Source organism: Astatotilapia calliptera, chromosome 8, assembly GCF_900246225.1.
Source record: "Astatotilapia calliptera chromosome 8, fAstCal1.2, whole genome shotgun sequence".
In the NCBI taxonomy this organism is placed as follows: Eukaryota; Metazoa; Chordata; class Actinopteri; order Cichliformes; family Cichlidae; genus Astatotilapia; species Astatotilapia calliptera.
In genome coordinates, this window is record NC_039309.1 from 2,907,224 (window position 1) to 2,928,293 (window position 21,070).

The window sequence follows — 21,070 nt, forward strand, 5'->3', positions numbered from 1 at the left end:
GTCCTCATTTTAGGTTTGACAGCGTTTTACTAGGTAAAAGTGATGCTTTGACATGAATTGAGCTGCGGTTTGGGGAAGGCCTCGAAGGGGACTGGCGACGGCTCCCGGGCCTGGCAGATCCCCGTGTACTGAATAGAAATGAAAAAGTTAAAGGATTGAGAACAAGGAGGGAGGGAGGGGCACGTAAACGAGAATGAACAGCTTGCAGAGCTGGGGGAACCTATATAGATGAGAACCGGAAGGAGCGTGTTGGGAGGCGTGGTCCTGCTCCTGAAATTCCAATACATACATACAATACATACATTCTCTATCACCATTTCCATTGAACACGCTGACTTTAGAAACTGTTTACTTAACTTCCAACAGGCTTTGATTGTTAAGACATGAGTGATGTTCTATTCACCTCATTAGTCAGTGTGCCATAACTGATTTAAGCGCCTTTTTGCACTTTCTAGGATTTGGATCATAGTCATGATGGCTTAGATTAAGGCTGTTTGTTAGATGCTGCTCATCCCTCACTCCCTTTACCTTCCCTCTGCTTCCATCCGTGCTGCCTCTCTGGCAAGTTTGAAAAGAAAGTTGCAGAGAGAAGATTTCTGCTTTTTAAATTGCTGGGTTTGGCCGGAGATGCAGCGAGAGTGAAAGGGCAGCTTGGATTGAGGGGGAGGCTGAGTCACTGCAGAGACAGACAGTAAAACTCATTACGCATTTGTTCTTGACTTTTTCTTCACTTCCTAACAAGGCCTCGGGCCTCTGTTTGTTTGTTCTCGTTGTGGATGCACTTCACTGCTTGTGCGCTGCTGACCAATGCTTGGCCATCTGTCATGAAGGAAGGAGATTTGGATTCGTGCACTGTTTTATGTGTATATCTGTTGGGGAGTAGTCTGAACTTGATATTGGCAGTTTTTCCCTGTGCTTTAAGTCACAGCGTTGCTCATTTTTACTCATCGTATTACCAGCTTGTTGCAGTATTTTGCCAGTCTTCTCTATTATTGCAGCTCCAGCTGTGACGTTTTCTCTCTGCTGCCAATCTCCCAGAGCAGCGTGTTATGTTGCTGAATGTTTCACAGGCAATAATCAGCAAATTCATCTAAACACGCGATCTGTCTTCACCCACTTTGCTGTTCTTGATGTTTGACTTAATCTCCCCCACTCCGTTTAGCAGATATCTACAGAATCTGACTTTTCGGAATTGCCTATTCTGTTTAATGCTTCACTGAATAAAAAATGAAGTGCTGTGCTGTACAAGAACATATAAGCAAAGATTGGGGTGCTTAGTTTCGGTGTTAGTGTTCTCTGTATTTTGTATTAATGATGGAAAAAGCGATTTGTAATGTGAGAGTTATCACCTTGCCCCGCAGCGCCTCAGAGCTGCGAAGCGTTAAGCAATTTTACTGTTCTGGTTCACTATCACCACTCTCATCAATCTCATTTCCAGCAGCAGGCACCTTCTTCCAGCTAAAGAAGCTTTGGTAAACCCGCCGTTCCGTATGTGATCAGGATGATTAACGCGGAACACAAAGAGCAGCTAAAGTACTGGACATTAACCTCTTAATATCCAACACTGACCCTCTAGGGTTTGGGTTAGGTTAACGGCCACTACTGTTTTCATTTGTTTGCTTGGAAACATTGTTTATGTGTGAGACTTCATTTAGGAGTTAACATCTTCTAGCTTGTGAAAGTTTTCCTATTTGGTATGTGGCTAAATAAAACCCAACCCGAACCCTAGGAGAGTTGACACCGTAGATTTTAACAGGTTAAACTGAAAGTTAGTGAGTAAATATTTAAGTGGAAAAAAATGTTGCTGGGTGTATAAGACACCATAAGGAATCATTTGTTTGTATTTATTTTATTTTAGCAAACTTTCTTTGTAGTTTTAATAAATATTTTATTTGAAAAAGTATTATTGATGTCCTGCAAGCTGTAGATGGTATAAGCTTGTTTAAGTTCACTTCCGCTATGTATGAGTGGGGCTTTTTGGGTCCAACGATGATCGTCTTGATTTCATTTGTCTGAATTTCTGGTACTGACCTCTGAGACTCGATGACCGCCGGTGAAAAGGCAAATTTTGTGTTATTTTTGGCCACAAAAGCAATTAGCAGGAGCAGTGTGCCAGAGTTCAAGTGTTAGGGAGACAGAGGGAAATGGCACTGGGTCCAGGTCTGCTGCTGAGCTGAAGGATTCAGCGGCCAAAACCAGATTTTATTTTTAATTCATACAGCAGGGGAGCTGAGGGGACAAAGCACCACACAAACATACAAATATAAGCCCTCCCTCAGTGACTCTTTCCCTCTATTTCATCCAACCATCCTCATCGTCAGGCTCGGAGTCTTGAAATGAATCCTCTGCTCTCCTTTTCCTCGTGGTTGGCTTAGTTTACTCTGTCTATGTGTGTGTGTGTGTGTGTGTGTGTGTGTGTGTGTGTGTGTGTGTGTGTGTGTGCTCATGCCCCAGTAAAGAGCAGAGCTCTGTCACTGTAGCTCATGTCGGTGTTTGTATCGTATCTTTCCTGCTTCTAACCAAGCATACCTTCTCTTTTTTCTCTCTCCTTTTCCAGTCCATCATGGAGCAGTTTAACCCGTGCTTACGGAACTTCATAGCCATGGCAAAAAGCTATGAGAAGGCGCTCACCAGTGAGTACACCAACCATTTCTTGTTTACCGTCTGTCTTCGTCGTTCTCTCGTTCCTCCAGTCGTCCAGGCAGAGGGCCAGCTCACCCGACACTTGGCGCCGCTTCTGTATCGTCTTGATTTACCTGGAGACTGGTTAGCTTTAGGGTGACGATGGCTCAGATATTCACGTTAAGAGCATTGTTGATGCCAAGCTTACAATCCCCATCAGAAGCTTTTAAACTACACACACTAGTTTGTGCCTAGATCTTATTCACACGTTCGGTATTGTGCTGTGATGTCCTGTGATTGTTCCGCTGTGATGTCTTCCTCCTTTCTGTCCACCAGCAGTTCCTCTCATCATTCTCATTAACGTCTGTCTCTACCTTTTTATCCTTTGTCATTGCTTTTTGAGGTTTGAATTGGTGTGATTGTGTGTGCGTGGGGGGCAAAGAGTAGGGAGGTGTGGGAAACTGAGGTATACACTCAGTCAAGGTCAAAGACAAAACACAGGAAATATCCAGAGGGAGCTAAGTGGAGCATTAGCCAATGCAAAGTGGAACAGGGAGAGTCGTGAGAATAACGGTACCCCTACCCCATGAGGCCCAAGAAATGAGAACGAGCAGAGCCGGTATTCAGGACAAGACAGGATAAAAAAATGTTTTGAAAAAAGGAGAAGGTAGAAGGAAAAGACTGCGAGACAAATGTTCACAAAAACAGAAATTCCAAAATTCTCAGCAGTTATTGGAATCCTGGAGAATGTCCAGTGGCTTATTCTTTAACTTCACAAACTCTGATTAACTAAAGCTACGCAGTCAGCATGGATAACGTGATTTCATGCCTCTGGGTCAGGCCGATAATGCTTGTACTGATGCCTTGTACAGTATATGTATTTAGATAACACACGCCTCCAACCATGTTGAGCTCATTTATTGATAAGAAAACCTTCCAGCTCTGCTCTTAGATGTCACTCTGTGGAGGGAGGAGGATGAGGAGGAGGAAGAGGAGGTTATCGGGGTCGTATCATATATTCAGTGATGGTGCAGACTTGCTTGGTATGCTGCGTGCGGTTTCGAACCGGGCTCTCCTTTGTGTGCTCGGAGAGGAAATGCAGGGAAGACTCGGCAGCCTGCAAGAACAATAAAGAAGGCCTCACTCTAGTCTGATAGATAAGGCTAAAAATAGCCCTGCGACTCTCTGAGTGGGGATTACACTTCATCAATGCCAAGCAGCGGCACAGAGGCAGAGTTTAGAGTGGGGCTGGGCACCCAGCAAGCATCTATTGTCATAGGAAAAATGCCAGTGCAGCCCCTCCTCGTACTAGAAGTGGGGCGGCAGCTTGACATCTCAGCGGACTGAGAGGACCAGAATGATGCAGGAAGGAGCCTGCTTTCTGGGCTCGATGAGCACAGTGTGGTTTGGGATGTAGCGCTCAGCCAAACTCTCTCTTTATTAAAATCTTAATTGCAGCGTGGTGCAGGGCTGCAGCAGAAACGTGGGAGCTGTGCGGCTGGAACATGCTGTGCTTGTGGAGAAAGAGGAGAACACATGTGAAATCAAATAAAAGGAAGATGTCAAAACTGGGCTGTTCAGCTGAGACTGAGATTTCTGTCTTGTTTGGTGACATCACTGAAAAATCGTTGGTCTCAGTGGAACCTTTAAGCTTACAAGAGTACAAAGATGTGTCTACTGATGGCTCTGTGATTTAGTAATGGCCAACCTTTTCTTCAAAAGCAGTTAATTAAAAACTAGTAACTTTAGTTTATCTTTAATCTGCTTGTTTGGTTCAGTTACCATAAAACAGGAGAATATTTGAAGCTGTAATCAGGAGCTGTCTTTTTCCAAATTTAGCCCATTTATAAACGAGACGTTCGGGTTTTGAGCTGAATCAGATTTGTCTGCTTTCTGTGGAGGAATGTGAGAGGAGGCTTGATTGAGGTTGTGGAAAGCTTGATTTTGAAATTGATGACATTAACATGAGTCACGTGTCACCAACCTCAGCTGATTTAAACCTTGTTTATGTTTCATCTGCTCTGCTCTGTATTGGCTTTATATCACTGTTCTAATCCTCTTTACAGGCAGGTCCTCCTTTTCCTCGTCCTCTGCCTTCTTCTTCTTCTTCTTCTTCTTCTCTTCTTCTTTATTTTTTCTCCTGCTTCTGTGCCTCTCTGTCACTTTCCAGCTGACAGACAAGCAAAGCATTCCCTGGAGCTAATCCGGCTTCACCTGGACCTGCTCTCCTCCCGGCTGAGATTTCTCTGCACATCGATTAAATTAGCCTTGCTCACCCAGCCATCTTAGCCTTACCTCCATCCCCTTGCTTTCGCATCCACTCATATCCTACCTAAGCTTAACTCAAGCCAGGCTTCAGAGAAGCCGGAAAAGGGTCTTGGCCTGTCACTGTCATAGCTTACGGAGGAGGGTTGCACTGCTGTGTAAAGACTTTTGTGGCTTTTTATTCCTGGTTTTCATAAAAGAGTCCTCACAAAATCGCCTTACTGGAGAAATGAAATTGTTAAGTGCTTGTGCAGACTGAGAAGCCAGACGCTGTCTTAATTTACAGAACAATAACTTGCATAGCTCAGTGTCTCCGCGGACTTCTGTGAATAGATTTTCATTGTTTTCCATGCGGGGATATGAATACTTGTCATTTTCCTGCTCTCTCTGTGGGATTCTGCATGAACCTTCTCTGGCAGTTCAAAACACACTCATCAACATGACGGCCCTGTAATAAACTCAGCGCTCATCCATATGTATATCCTGACTGGGCATGTGTCCTCTGTCATCATGACTTTCACTCCCCGTGTAGCTGACCCCTGACCTGCTTTAATTCACCGTCACCGCTGCCTGAGGCTGTCTTGCCCTCATTTCTAAGCCCTGAGTCACCGCCGTGTCTCGGCTCGTGTCCCCGGCTTCTGTGGCGATACACCGCAGAGAATAATGGTCGACAGTATTTGAATTGTAGAGTGCTTACACATCACTGCTGTGAAAGGGTTTGTCAGCATATTATTATGTATGGGGCTGTAAAGATGTGAGGTGCCATTAGGATTTTAAAGCTTTAGTTCATCCAAATTACGAGAATACTTATTTTTTCTGCTTATGCCATGCAAATCATTTTTATTGTCCGTCATAATGTAAATTTCAAGTGCACCAAGTGGCACATATTCAAAAAAGCAAACATATTGTTCACCTACTTGGTGTTTTTGCTTATATTTCAGAACCTCTACAGCATCTGTGTTTAATTTAGTCCAAAATCTGAGGGTCCAGGTTCATAACTAATTTGATTAGACTAAAACATTTATAACCTGTATATGAAGGACAAACTTGGAGTTTTAAACCACCAAAAGAAATTTAACTCAATCAGCTAGTTTATTAAACTAGAGAAGAAACATTACTCTGCTGGTCTAGATTAAATTAGATGAGATTAGATTAGATTAGTCCTTATTGTCTCCCTTGGGAGAAATTTGTCTTGGACAAGCGAGGGCGACACGTCACATAAAATCATAACTTCACACACTGATAATCGCCCTGAAGTTTGGTGCCTCATACCTTTATCAAGACAATGAGGAAATCGGTTTTAAGATTAATCTCAAGCAGCTGCATATAAGTTACAAGTGCCATTAGCTTTCTTTATTCCATTTGTAGTTCGTTACAGCATTATTGAGCAGATTCAAACAGGTTTTGGATCCATAAGGGTAAACAATGTTTAAAATGCCCTCACGTTATTCGTATTACATGGCACTGAATAAAAAAACAAAACAAAAAAACAATACAAATATTCATATTTTATATTTTTCATGTTTCATTTCTTCTCATTGTATTTCCACTTCTCCAAAGAGGCTGTTATAGTTTCATAATTATTATTTTTTAAATATACAGAATTACCTTTTGGGATGGATGCAAAGTGCCTTTATGCAGTACGACTGATTTCAGGCTGAGTTTTCCTCCTCCACTCATCTGTATCACACTCACAACCCACAAATAAACGATAAAATAAAATAAAAGTTTCAACATCAACACAACAGACAAAGTCATCATCAGTTTCAAAGAATGGAATAAGATCCTTCTCACGATGGTTCCTGGAGCCGAGAGGCTTTTCTCACTGAGCCTAGACTAACTCATGTGACCCTGGCTGAGTGAATAACCAAGGGACAGATCTTCAAAGTCTTCATCACTACAATGTTGTGCAGCCAGAGACTAAATATCACCAGACTCTGATAAACTAGACCAGTTTAAATGGGAGTTGATATTTCGACTTAATGTGATGCAGATCTATAACTGATGACAGGTCAGGGTAACTGATGGATGATTTAATTTTGGAACTGTATCCAGAAAAAAGATCAAATAAACAAAAGTAGCAGACATAAAATGATTCTGTGATCTCTCCATACCAAAAACCCGAGCTCTTTCCCCTCCCCTCAGTTCCTGCTCTCTCCGTCACGCTCTGTGTGTGCTCCGTCACATGACTCTATTTCCTCTATTTTCTGAGTGCTGCCTACTCCAATCAGAGAATGTATCAGATGATGATGATTAAAAACGTATAAACCTAAAATTTAGATCAGTGAAATGCAGGATTTGTCGGGTTGTCGGTTTACTTCAATGTGATGTCTACTTGAAAACTGCATTGTTTTCACATTTTAGACATAAGATTACTGTATGATGGGAGGAAACTAAGAAACAAACTCATTGTCAATATATAGCCCAGAATAGAGAAACCTTTTTTTCCCTTTATGACCTGAAAAAGAACCTTTGTGCAACTTACAACAAAATTACTTTTTTTAAGCATTAAAAATGTTTCTCCTGGTAAATTATAAAAGAGGAAAGTAATAATAAACGAGGTAAATAGGAAATAAAAAAGTCAATTAAGAAGAAGAGAGTCTGTTGGTTTCAAAATGCCCACATTTCAAATTTGGAAATTTACTGAGTGATTCTGCTGAATATAGGAAACCTGTTACCTGGATGGTATTCACTTTGCAAGAAAACAAAAAACATATTACATTTTCTCTGTTGACACAGAATCTGACCAAAAAAGAAATCCTTTAAAACTGATTAGAACAGGGAAGATGAACAAATAACATGTTTGTTTTTTTTAATTTTCCTGTAATTTGGATAAACTAATCCTTTAAAATAGATTTTTCCAAAGTAGTTTGTGGTGAAAGGTTGTGCTTTGCTTTTTAACCTGGCAGTCTTGAGATTTCTGTTTCCTGTAGTTGCCTCCATAGAGCTTTTTCTTTTCCCGCCTGGTCTCCATTTCCGCCTGTCGATCTCCCAACCTTACCTCTCTGGGGGAGGGGAGGGTTGTAGGGGATGGTTGCAGAGCTGAAGAAGACATCATTTCAACTCCGCACCCTTGATCTGATGCCCAATGCTTCCATGTTTCCAGGTGTCACATATGCTGCAAAGGGCTACTTCGACGCTCTGGTGCGGATGGGCGAGATGGCCAGCGAAAGTCAAGGCTCTAAGGATGTTGGTGAGTCCTTGTAGTGGCAGTAGCACCCTTGATGGGGTACAGGGGGGTTACACAAGCAGATGGTGGATGGGATCGTGCTGTAGGGCAGAAGCAGCTGATGACCAACCTGAAATTGGACACACACACCCAAACACACACTCACAGATGTTTTTCTAGCACTTAAGTGCTTCAGAACGTTGTGTAAATCTTAAAGATGAGCGTTAGCCTGTCTTTTCCTGCACTTCAGAGCTTATTTGATACATTATCACCTCCAATTCATACAGTGAAACACATTCTGGTTCGAGAAGAATTAATTCTGCATGATTGTCACAGCTTGCCCATTTGGTTAATCCCTTGTTTCCTCACATTCCGGAAAGATAAAGGCTTTCCAGTCACTTTTTTATTGCACCGCTGTGAGCGAGTAATAAATTTACAAATTTGTTTGGCATTTGGTATTCACAAGAGCGCACATGGCGAGGTGGATTTGCTTTCTATTCATAATAAGCCCTCAATATATTTACAGTGCTAATGAAAAATCTTCCTGTTTTGAATGGCGCTTCCAGCAAGTTGTCAGGATAAAAATTTCCCAGCTCCCTTTGCTCTCACGCAGCGTGTCGTCTGGTTTCGGTTGGATCAGCTCTGGTTCTGTTTGGTATAGACGCAGCTATAGTGATAACTGGTGTTGATGAGAACTAGCTGATAGCTGTTGTATGAAGCAGGACAGCACTGTTATAATTGTAGACCAGGTCACATGCCGGGGCGTGTGCAGAGTCTTTGTTAGTCCGGGATTGTGGAGGCTTCTTCTTTCCTTCACCTTGATGGGATGTAAGATAGCAGGCGTGTCCTGAATCAGCAGAGGAGAGGAGGAAGAAAGGATGGAGAGATGGTTAGAGGAGTGTGAAACAGACATATCTGAGGTGACTGAGGAGGATATAAAAGCTGCATCCATTATTCATGTGAGGACCTTTTTTGGGGGCTTCCTCGCATTTCTTCTGGAGCTACATCTTTTCGCTTTTCCTCCCTTTCTCTCTTTGAGCAAATACCGGGTAGAGCTCCAATATGAAAAGCTCTTTTCTTTATCTATTCGGTTTCGCCTCCATGATTTTTTTATGTAGTTTGAATCATTTTCATATCACACTGTTTTAGGGTTGAATGTTTAAACATCCAAGCCGGTGACTAACTTTAAATATAAATCATTAAAGCCACTTAAAAGTAGGAGGAAAGGCCTTTGCACACCAAGACTATTTTCATCATGAGTAAATATTTCTCCCAAAATGTCCGTCACAGTGTTTTGCAACTGTTTGTAGGAGTCACTTATTGTGTATATATGCAAATATGCACTACACATGAACGCTTTTCATACATTAGAGATGATTCTTTTTAAAAAATGCAAATTTTTGACTTTGTGTGCAAACTCCTTAACAGGACATCCCATCATCCATCTCTGCATCCCCATTTCCATCAGCTTGGTTGCTCTTCTGTTTGCCTTTCATGCTCTCTGTCCTCCACGACTGTGCTTCTGTAGTCTTTTTGTCTGCATGTTTGTGTTTCTTTTTCAGTTTCTTTTTCTAGCAGCCTAACCATGACTCAGCAGCCCTTTAACAACTCAGCAGAACTTCCCTCCGCCTCCAGTGAAATGACAGACTAGGCTGAGCAAAATGGATTGATGCCGTCTCTGCATATCAGCAGCGCTCAGAGCGGCTGTGGTCTGTGCAGAGCGGAGGGGGAGCCCTTCTGACGGCGGTTATTGCTTTTGTGGATTCTTTAGCATATTCCATTACTGGTGTTAAGCCTCACGGCTTCACTGAATTACCTGATGAAAACAGAAGAAAAATGTAGTTTGTGGATGATTCTGCAGTCACTCGGTATGAAGTGTGCAATTTATATCAAAGTTCTCCCAGTTAATCCATAGATGACAGTGTCTCAGTGGGATTTTCTTTTCTGCAATAGTAGTAGACAAATATGAACGTTTTCTGGAGATACTGAATTATTAAAAATACATGAGCAGGCGATGAGAGATAATTATCCAATTTTTCTCATTAGACCAATTCAATGATACGTTATAAAGTAAACAGCCTCCTTTTGCCAGTTTTGCCGGTTTTGCTCCAGAAGAAGCCGGAGGAAACACTGAGCACCATTGTTGCTGCATAATGTGGAAAAACTCCCAAGCCTGCCAGCTTATTAATTAACAGATAACAAGGGTTGTGCGTTTGGTTTTGTGTGTGTGACTGAACTAAATTTCCTCAGCTGGCACATGTCTGTAGCTGTGACCGGAGCCACGAGCACAGAATCCCAGATAAGCAAAACTGTGTGTGTGAGTTTGCTGGGGATAATCACTCATCCAGGCCTTTACCACAAACTTCATAATTAATGAGGAATGAAGGCAGATTTGTAAAATCGTCCAACTTGTAATTGTTCCTTTAATTGGGTTTTGTTGAGGAGAAAATGTGTTGGCGCCGTGGAGCTGAAGTAACAGGGCCGAACTACAGACTGCTTCAACTCTCAAAGTGAAATCTGGCAGAAAGGCTCCGCCACCTCCGACTGTACTCTCTGAAACAATGTAATTAATCACAGCGCATTAAGATGAACAGCAGCTAATGGCATTAGCACATGAGCAGAGGATGGAGAGTTGCATGTGACAGGGTGAAATGAGGAGGGGAGTGAAGTCGGGCTGAGAAATTGACCTTGATGGTCAAAGAGAAAAATTTAATGTGGGATGGAAAAAGCACTGGACTGTTGATGAATTAGCTCACACATTAGCAGCTCTGATCTTATCCAGGCTAAATGGATCACTGCCGTTCCTCTTAAATAAAAGATGGCGCGAAAGTTGATCATATTAGACATTATTGAACAGCTTTAAGTTACAATAAGTGTCCTGTTTGTGGAAGATCTGATGTTTTAATGAAATCGTGAATGAATCTTTGAGGCTGACGTTTGCAGTTTGAGTCTGTGATAGTTTTTCTTGTCCTGTAATTGTAAATGGTGAAATCCACTTTGTCAGATGGCGTTTGTGCCTAATCATTAAGCACAAGGCATTTTATAGCAGTGGCACCTGGTCAATACTGGTTGCCTGTCCTAAGTTGGTCTGCAGAGTCCACTTGAGGAGGCTGAAAGGGTGGAGGTGGGCTAAGTCACAGGTAAGTCAACCATAAAAACCACTTGGTTAGATTAAGGCATTGAAAGTTACTTATTTGGTGAAATTTAGTGGTTTGATTTAAAAGGCACCCTGCACCTTACCCCAAGTGGCAGCAACCTTCGACCAGTACCATAAGTTGCTGTAGGACCGTGTGGACAGCCTGGCTTCAGTGTGGCGAAGGAACTAGTTCCTAACTGAAACTTCTGTCTGTGTATATTCCCAGTTATCCATTTCATGGTAACCTGTAGATCCTGAAAAGATGTTTTACCTCTTCAGAGCTTAAGAAGCCTCTTAGATGAGAGGCGGAACAGCTTAAAAACCTGAAGAAGTCCAGCTGTGGTTTTTTTCAAGCTCTGAGGACTTCTACATGGGTTTGCTGTTCTGTTTCTGGCACTATCACCAAACAATGACTCGTAAAAAAGCAAAATGTAAGCCTTGAAATATAAGCATACAGCAAAAAAGGTTGACTTAAGGATTTCTGGTGACACCAGCGGTAAAATAGTGTTGTGGATTTCTTCTCCTTACTGGCCACTTTGAGCATTTTACACCAAAAAACATGTTCATTCATTCATACAAGGCGTTTATCCTTCACATACAGCATTATATATGGAGTATATGGATGTTCACACACTGATGGATGCATCAGAAGTGATCGTGGGTTCAATATGCTGAGTGAAGCTTCGATGTCTCAGTGAGAAGCTGAAGCTGCGATCAGTGGGAGACCGCCTCTACTATTTGAGCGTGAGTCGCTGAACTAATCCAGCCTTTACCCGTGAATAGCGTTACAAAAAAAATGTAATAAGGACTAATGCATGTTTCATAATAAAGCCTCAATCTGCTTTTCAACCCATTTTCAGCACCAGTTATTAACAGCAGAGGTTTATGAATGTGTCAAACTGCAAAAGAAGTTCTAACACAGAGATGCTCACCATGGTGTTTTTAAACTAAACACTCTGGCAGCTTTGTATGTCACTTAAGAAGCAGCTGTGGAGACATGGGAACAGTTTAATAGTAGACTTGAGCTGCCGACACACAAACACATACTCATAAATAGACTTATTGTACAAGCAAACACCCTCACATGCCAGAGCAGGCCATAATCAAACTGACTAAAAAGCAAGAAAGCATTACATGATTATTATCCACTCCTGCAGCCTTAAAATAAACTGACACACATCTCCACACGGGGACAGAGATGGACCGTGTGGTGTCATACATGCTAAACAACACATGAGAAACTGTCACAGGAAGAGGAAATGATGCACCGCTGTGCTTCATTCACTTGTTCTTAATTTACGCGATGCTGTCAGAGTTTGAACAACTGCTCTGCTGCATGACTCCCTGTGAGGAGAGACGAGATACTCCATGACTGCAGAGTGGAGTGTCATCCCACTCATCCTCTCCGCTTTCACTACGCTCTGTGTCTGCGAACGCCCCCGCTTTGATGTGGGAGCTCAGGCAGCCCTGGGAGAACACGCCGACTCTGCACACATTTCTAAAAATAGATTAAGTGAAACGCAGCGACTGGAGCTGCTTCAAAGCAGGAGGAGAGAGGAGCTCGGCGCGCGAGCCGCAGCCCAAACATGGTTCGCCGGTGATGTCAGTATCGATGAAAATGACATTATCCTTCTTCCGTATACTAAATATGGGCATGGTTGTGAGCAAAAAAATAGGAGGCTCCTGCAGTTCCGGTTCCCCTTTGTCCATATAAGGTCTCTGCCATTCAAATGCAGCGTTAGGCAGGGATTGTACTCACTCAGGTCTGTGCTCAGACACAAAACCTGCTGGAAGCATGAGGAAAAACAGCCCTTTGGCTTTTCTTATCGTTTCCTGCAGTACAGCTAATTTAAAATCAGCAGACTGTACATCCAAACCCGCATTCATTAAAATCTACTTTAAAATCTCGTCATTACTCAGGCTTTTCACGTATGTCTTACCGCAGATAGAACATGGAGCAGGATTGTTCAACAAAACAGGATTAATATCATGAGCCTTATAAAAGATGACCTCATTAAAACTGTTCTGCTCATACAAAGTCTGCTTGGGGTGGCAGCAAATGGAGATGAGATCCAAAAAGACATCCTATTCAGATGTTCAAACTACCTCAGCTGTCGCCTCCTGATGTGAAAGAGCAGGAGCTTCAAGCCTCCTCTGGATGTCTGTCTTTAAGGCTGAGGACAGCCAGTGGCAAAGATGCAGCTTCATATGTGAGGGTTCAACTGTAAATCGACTGGTAGATCAAAATCAAATCAAAATCAAATCAAAATTTATTTATATAGCACATATTAAAAGAAGCTTTGCCTTCTGGCTCAGCTCTGTCTTCGCTTGGATTCTCTGGTACATTTACATCACCGCTGATGCCGCACCGGTTCAGCTCACGCTCCATCTTTTCATCACTCCCGTGTAAGACCTTGAGATAACTGAACTTCACCGGTTAAGAAGTCTTCCCTCAGCTCAGACAGAGCCACAAACTGTTCTCCAGCATAGATTCTGATCCCGGGTTTCTCACAGTCTTCTATGGTAATGTTCCGATGAGGCCAACAGAGCAGCATCATCCCCCATTCTGTCTTTTTTACAATTAGATTAGGACATTATTTTCTAAAGCACTGATTTATAGCGCTTTCACTATACATCAGCTCTTAGGTAGATTTTTATATTTCTGTGTCTGTTATTCATGAAATATATTAATTATTGTTTAATTCCATAGTAAGCACAAAGACCTCATGATTCCTGACTATCTTCCACCAGAACTCCAGCTCACTTGGGATGCGTGTGAGCAAATTATCGTGGTGTATCCGCATATTTTATGCTCTCATTTTGTTCCTATTCATCAAATTAAAATCTATCCCGTGTCTTCTCATTGCCGTGGGCTGAGCACTCTGTAGCATAACATCCATCTCATTAAATCAATTTAAGGTTAATTTAGATGGCCAAATTTAAGGTCCAGGAAACAATTACCCTTTGGATGATTAATTCATTGCAACACATATTAGAGAACTGTGTCGACCTTTAAGGCATATTTCTCCACTTCAGCCAACATACTGTTAAAGGATAGCACGCTTTCACAAATGGGAACAGGGCTAGATGCAATCAGTGACTCAATTAGGCAACGGTGGGGGAGAATGTAATTCTGACGGGTCAGAAAGACAAAAAAAATCCTTCCTGTGGTTCAATATTCATCAGCAAATTTCACTGTATAATTTTCCCCTCATTTGTCTCTCAAATAATTAGCTGGTGTTGCAGAGGGAAGTGGTTTGAATCGCCTCTCATGCTGCACAGCTGGATGGCGGCAGCAGAAATATGAGCACTCGCTCTTTGAAGCAGAGGTAGAGAAAACAAGATGAAAGCAATAATAAAGGCTCGTAAAGAGGGACATGAAAACATCATTTGTGACATTCTAAGGCCATCGCTTAGGGAAATTCTTCCATAATATGCACAACTGGTGTCCCTCCAAATGTGTCTTGCTTGAAATCTCATGCTGCTCAGCTTTAGGGAAAAAAAAGCTGTTGACCCCAGTGTAACCCTCATTTTTCTGATCCAGCAAAGGCAGAATTTCCCCTGAGCTTCAGCTCCAATCTGAATTCAGCCAACATTCATTCTGCATAGAGGGGAGAAAATGCAGCAGGAGCAAATGACCGTGTATAACTTTAAAAATCATTGATTGCAGCATTTTGAACCATCGCTTGACGTGCAAAGTCAAAACGAAAGGATATTACTGGAGTTTACACTCAACTGGAATGATGAGGGACACAGCACAGGATGATAAATCAGTTAGTGTTTGCTTTCATGCCGAAGCGAGGACAGTTTTCCTTTTTCTGTGGAGAGTTATAATTTTTTTTCTCCTGAAGGTCTTAGTACATAATGAAGTAAGTACATCCCATCTCATCCCAGGGTGTCTGCTACTGCCCTTTAGATGTCCTTTAGATACTACTGATGTTGCAGAGATGCATTAAGGTATACTTTGGCACTTTAATGAACCGGATGCAGCAATTTAGTCTTTCAGTCCTCTTTTAAAACTCTAAAGAGTGCAAAGAGCCGGGTGGTAGGGGACGTGGTCGAGTAATGCTCTACACTGCACATAAACGATGGACATAGTCACTGAAATTTCCACATTTTGAAGAATTAACTTTAGCATTTTAGCTGCTGCTGGAACCTGGGAACGGGTCATAGGGGCAGCAACGTAAGCAGAGAAGTGCAGACTTCCTTCTCTCCAGTCACCTCGTCCAGCTTATTCAGAGGAGCTGAAGGTGCATACTCTCCAGCATGTCCTGGGTCTACACCGAGGCCACCTCCCAGATGGGCATGTCTAGCACACCTCGCCCAGGAGGAATCTTTGTCAGGGTCCTGAACCGCGTCAACTGACTCCTTTTGATGTGGAGGAGTAGCAACTTTACTCTGATTACTCAGAGTGACTGAACTCCTCACCCTGTCGCTAAGTTAGCTGGAAGCTGTCCTTTGGAGAAAGCTCATTTCCACCGCTTGTATTTGTGATCCCATTCTTTCATTCACTACCCAAAACCCGTGACTGCAGATCAAGGCGGGCGAGGCTTAAATGCTTACCTGCCAGCACAGCTGTGCCACCAACTTTTAAGCCTTACCAAAATCCAAACTTATGTGTGATTAAAAAAAATAATATTTGATATATATTCCAAAATATATACTATATAAATATTTTGGAGCTACCCTCTTGTCGTCATTGCCAGTCGTTAGAAATGCACAGGTTTGTCAGCCAGGAGACTGCTGTTTGTGTCCTGTCTGGTAGCTTCATGATTTACACTTTGTTTGGCTTTGTTTTCACTTCCTCAATCAATCGGACTAAATTAGGACAGAACCAAAGCACGCAGTGTTCCAAAAGGGCTTAAGATACAGTTTTTGTCAGCTTTTTTTCCCTAACTGGTGATGTAACCGAAAACCCAAGTGGCTAATCTGCGACTGGGTACCAAACTATCCTTCCTCTGCCCGGACATCACCAGAGCAGAGCTGCCCTGCTAATTTAACTTCCCTTTACTGCTCCTGCCTTTGTCCTCATGTCACCCCAGGTGGAGAGGGAGGATGCAGAGAAACAAAAAGAGGAAGAAACAAGAGACATGGTGAAGAGAGAGATGCAGAAGAAAGAGCAAGGAAGGCGAGACAGGAAGCGATGTGCTCCCGGCTCGTTAGCAGCTTCCACCCAGTCTCTTGGCAAATCAAAACCAAACTGCCAAGTGAGCACAAAGGCCGGAGCGCCGGCAGTTTGATCACCTCCACCTGCCCTTCATTAATACAACCCACTGCAATTCATCAGCACTTTAAAACAAGCTGTCTTGTCAACAGTGAGCTGGACGTCTTTTTGGGTGTCAGTCAACTGACAAAAAAGAGATCAGCGAGGGATTGTGTAGTGATTAATTTAGCAAATGTCTCTAATGGGATGGTAATGTGGCTTTAATAATGTGTTGGACTATAAAATGTCCTTGAGCTGTCGCATTGTCCTTGATGTGGGTAGTCGGCCAAATGGTGACTTAATGATGCTGATAATAGAGACTCTGATCTGAGACACTTTTCATACATGCGAGTCGTTTCGCACAGGAAGCTGTTGTTAGGCTCTTGATGCCTGTCTCCTCCCAGGCTTGTGGGATTTTCTCTTTCTGCGTGTTTATCCATTTCAAAAACCGAACATAGTGGCACTTGTCAGCTCATTATTAACTTATTGTCACCAAGCTGTAGCGTGAAGCTGTCAATGAATTCTCCTCTGTCATGCCTTTTTAAAGCAATGCCCCATTTAGTGGAAGAAGAGATGTTTATAGGCTTGAAATCCACATTATACCCTGATTCCCACTGTCGCCTGTGCCTCAGTGTGCTAACTCTATACAAGCACACAGAGCAAATATATCTTCTTTTTCTTTATTTGTACATTTCTCACTGTGAGAAACGATTAGAGGTCAGAAGTAATGATTTAAGATGACACAAATTGTGTTTACCTGCCTGGGTCTCTGTTGATTTGTCGAGATCCCATCCACCACTCTGTGCCTGCGTCTTTGTAGCAGCTTGCATCTTCTGCCACAGATGATCACTCTTCATTTAGCACCCCATCAGCCACCACGTAATGATTATGTATAGCCAGTCATTCCTATCGATCTCCTGTAGCTCGATCGCGCTTTTAAAAGATTCATTTTTCTTTCCGATAAACTGCAGAAGCGAAGACGTCAAACAGCCCAGATCTAAGATGACATGTTTACACTCACTTCAGCGGGATTTGTGCCCTTATTGTAATTTATAAGATGAAACGCAGTGACAGCTTTTAACATGTCAGCTTGGGTTTTTACTGCCGGTGGAGTGCAGGATTATAGCTGGACTACAGATGCACCAAAAGTTATGCTGATTAACTGCGAGTACAACAAAAAAACTTGTTATTACTTTGTTGTCAAGTGGATACTTAAAATCTGAATGCTAAATCAAGCATTGTTACTACTTCTGGGGAAATTTGCACATGTTCTCGGGGGTGTTTATATGCACCCTGATGCAGCCGGTGTTTAGCAAAATTAAAGACCCAGAAGAGCACAACAATAACGGTGTCAATCATGCGGCATTGTGGAGGACAAATCTCCCCGCAGCACCTTGTACTCCCTTCACTGCAGCTTTCTGGGGATTAGAGCTGCTTGTTTGCTTTCAGCCTTCTATAATACAGTCCCTGCAGAGATGCACACTACATAAAACACTTTCCTTCATATGGCCATTAACTGTGGCTCACTCCCTCCTTCTCACTCTTTAAAGCCCAGGAGCTGCATGGAAAAGTAGCTGGGGTAATAAACCCAGATGTTAGCGCTGCCCTTTGGTTGCCCAAATGAGTAATGGGCTTGTTCCCACCCTGCAGTCTGAACTGCTCTTACTGTACATATCCACTGACAGAGTGTGGTTTGGCAGTTGAGTCACTGGAGTGTTGAGCGAACTGTGATTGCTGCTTTTTTTCTTTTAAAATCAACTTTACTCCACTTTTGGTTTCTCAGCATTTATGAGTCATTATTTCTCAGCCCATCTATGTTGAGCTGTTGTGTTTTTCTCATGTGTGCTGTAAACCTTTGAATCTCACTTAATTGCTTTTGAGCATTAGGTTTTCATTTGTTAGCTAGATGTGTCCTTTTTGTGTTAATTTTTCCAAGAACAGCATGAAGGAACAATGTCATCCTAGGTGGAAGACAATGCGACTAACTGTGAGAGTGTGGCCTGCTTGAGTCTTGGTTTGTGAGAACATTTTGCAGACAAAAGCAGCGATTGTGTATTTAATCTTTAATTGATCTGGACCTGCGTGTGCTGAGTGTTTTACTCCCTTTTAAGCCTCAGATGTTGTGATCGGCTCTGATTAACAGTAAGCAGCTTACTTCTGCCGGGTAGAAGTCCGATATTTCACAATGCAAGGTGGAGAGATTTTGGATTAGATGGGTGCAATTAAACAAGAACATCCAGGAATTTGGGGATTTTCCAGGTGATAAAAGCCTGTGGGTCAAAGCCACAGAGGAGCACTGTGAGACCTGTTGGCTCTTTAACAGTTTTTTTCTTTATTACAAGTTGGTTTTAATTTTTTGACCCTTGTTCCCATTGGCTGTAATAGTATTGAACTTTGGCAAATGGATCAGGAGATGCCTTTCAAATTTTACTTATTTATAGAAGATCGGTGCAGCCATACTGAGATCTGCTGTTGGCTTTGCACTGTATAGTGTATTGCTGTTTATTATTGTGCTGCTTGACAAATAAAACACCAGAACACCACCGTAACTGAAGGTCTACCTCTCAGTAGAGCATATTTAAATTCAAATTCAAATTTTATTTGTCACGTACACAGTCATACACAGTACGATATGTAGTGAAATGCTTGGACAACTGCTCGTGACCTAAAGAAAACAAAAAGGAAAAGGCTATGAATAAGATAGGAAATAAATATGAAAAATTAAAAAGGGTAAATTTAACTAGGAAGGAATAAAATATAAATTAAGGTTTAAAAATGAAATAACTGTACAACACAAATTAGAATGAAGGGTAAGGTATTTATCAGATAATTTGATAAAAGTGCCAATAAAGGCAATAACAGCACAAATGTAGTTAAGCTGTGTGGTTCAGTTTTTGGTAGCAGGCTGCAAACTTGCTTATTTCTGCTGTAAAGTTGAATATTTAAACGTAACCGTCTCACTTTTAGAGCCTGCCTCAAGTGGTCATTAGAGGTATTGCAGTTTTTGGCACATATGCGTTGCTTCATTGTTCAGCTGCTTGTCTCTTACTAAATTGCAGACATTGTGGTGATAGTTATGCTCCCATGCCAGCTTGTTATCAGTCAGAACTGCCCTTGAAGGCATAAAAGCTCAAGCGAGGATTTATTTATTTTTATATGCTTCAGCAGCTGGTGGCAGGGCGACCTTTCGGTCACCATCTGCTGCTCTAAAGTTTAAAGTGAAGTGAATGTCTCTAAAGTTAAAGTGAGATGCTCTCAGTATGTTGATGTGGAGACTGAACTCTGGCCTGCAAGGGGATGAGAATCAGAGAGAGAAGTCTTCCTCCTCAGGGACAATGAAGAACAACGTAAATTAGCCTGCAGGTACATATTTAAAAACCCAGAAATATGACCAAGGCCAGTTCTTTAAATGTTATTACCAGCTGAGAGGCAGTTTTGTTGGCAGTGAGGGAGGAAGTATGGAAACTAATGTCTGAGGGCTACCTGTGTGATTTAACACACTCGTTTCTCTCTATTTGGACATTTTCTGCTAATATATGGTGAGAAATTCTGAATATTTTCTCAGAGGGAAATATAAAGGAAAATGGCCAGAAATGAGAATAATAGAAATAAATTAACAAGGAAGTTGAATCCTCCCCAAGAATCTGATATTTTGTTATATTCTAGAAATGAATGCCCCTTTAATTGCGCCCTCTCTTCAGTATTCTGCTACCCCCCTCTGGCTGAAATCAACATTGGTGCAGTTGTGTGTGATAGAGGTGCTTGAGTTCAGCCCGGTCGCCGTCGCTTGTCGATGGCCAGCGGCTGTTTATTAATGGATGGGATGGGAATGTGCGTTGGGTGTCCTCCAAGAATCAAAGGAGAGTTTTGAAAGTACACATCAGTGCATTTATCTGCCTCGCTGGCCCCAACGCCCTATTCGCCGGCAGTCAGACACTTCCACAGCGTTATAGCCTTTCGGTGCATTTTCATAAGGAAGCAGGAGGCTTTAAAGTAAGCTGGTGCGTTGGATGAGAAGGGCTGTGGGCTCAACTCCCCTGTGTGGCTTTCTGTTCTGCATGCATGAGTCAGGTTTGCCTCGTGTGTGACATTGGAGTTTTGTGTGAGGTTAAAGGGCAGCCAGGATGACATCTTGCAGAAGTTAAAATCTTGTACTGAGAAACTGGTGACAGCAAATTTACAAAAGAGGGATGTGCTGCACGGCTCTGATAGCTATTAGCAAGAAAACAGAAACCATTTACTTTGTGTGTTTTGTAGGACTAATAAGATTACCTTATTATACTGACAGTGACAGGCAGAAGCTGTTGCAAATGAAGCAAATAGGGGAAAGTAGGGAAGAATGACGGCAAGAAAAAAGGCTGGTATTGACCTCAGCTGCTATACATCTATCTGAAATACTCAAGTTATTTAGCAGAAGCTTGGATGCAGACTTAAATCCAGTCCCCTTAAGTAAATATAAACTTCTTTTCCTTCCACCTCTGCCCCCACCTCCTCCTGCTCCGACCTTTCCTAAATCCCCTCTATCTCATCTGCATGAACACAGCACTTCCATTAAGCCCATTAATCCTGTCCAGGCAGCCCACTCTCTGTGTCCCCTCTGACTGTCCACTGTCCGGTGTTCACAGGTCTACCAACACACTCGCATACACCCTTCGCTCAGACTCACTTCAAGTCA

The 21,070-nt window shown here is 42.4% G+C and overlaps 1 protein-coding gene across 13 annotated transcripts in view; it reads left to right on the forward strand.

The window, feature by feature from the left end:
* The window catches only part of baiap2b (BAR/IMD domain containing adaptor protein 2b), a 76,687-nt gene that overhangs the window by 22,841 nt on the left and 32,776 nt on the right, over nucleotides 1-21,070 (forward strand). For 10 of the 13 annotated variants that reach the window (XM_026177867.1, XM_026177868.1, XM_026177876.1 and 7 more), the window contains 2 exons: nucleotides 2,558-2,633; nucleotides 7,994-8,080. In XM_026177867.1, the coding sequence (XP_026033652.1) occupies nucleotides 2,558-2,633; nucleotides 7,994-8,080 (163 nt within the window). Of the gene's footprint in view, nucleotides 1-1,889; nucleotides 2,366-2,557; nucleotides 2,634-7,993; nucleotides 8,081-21,070 lie in introns of those variants that run through there. The other 3 variants (XM_026177870.1, XM_026177871.1, XM_026177869.1) reach the window with 2 other exon arrangements.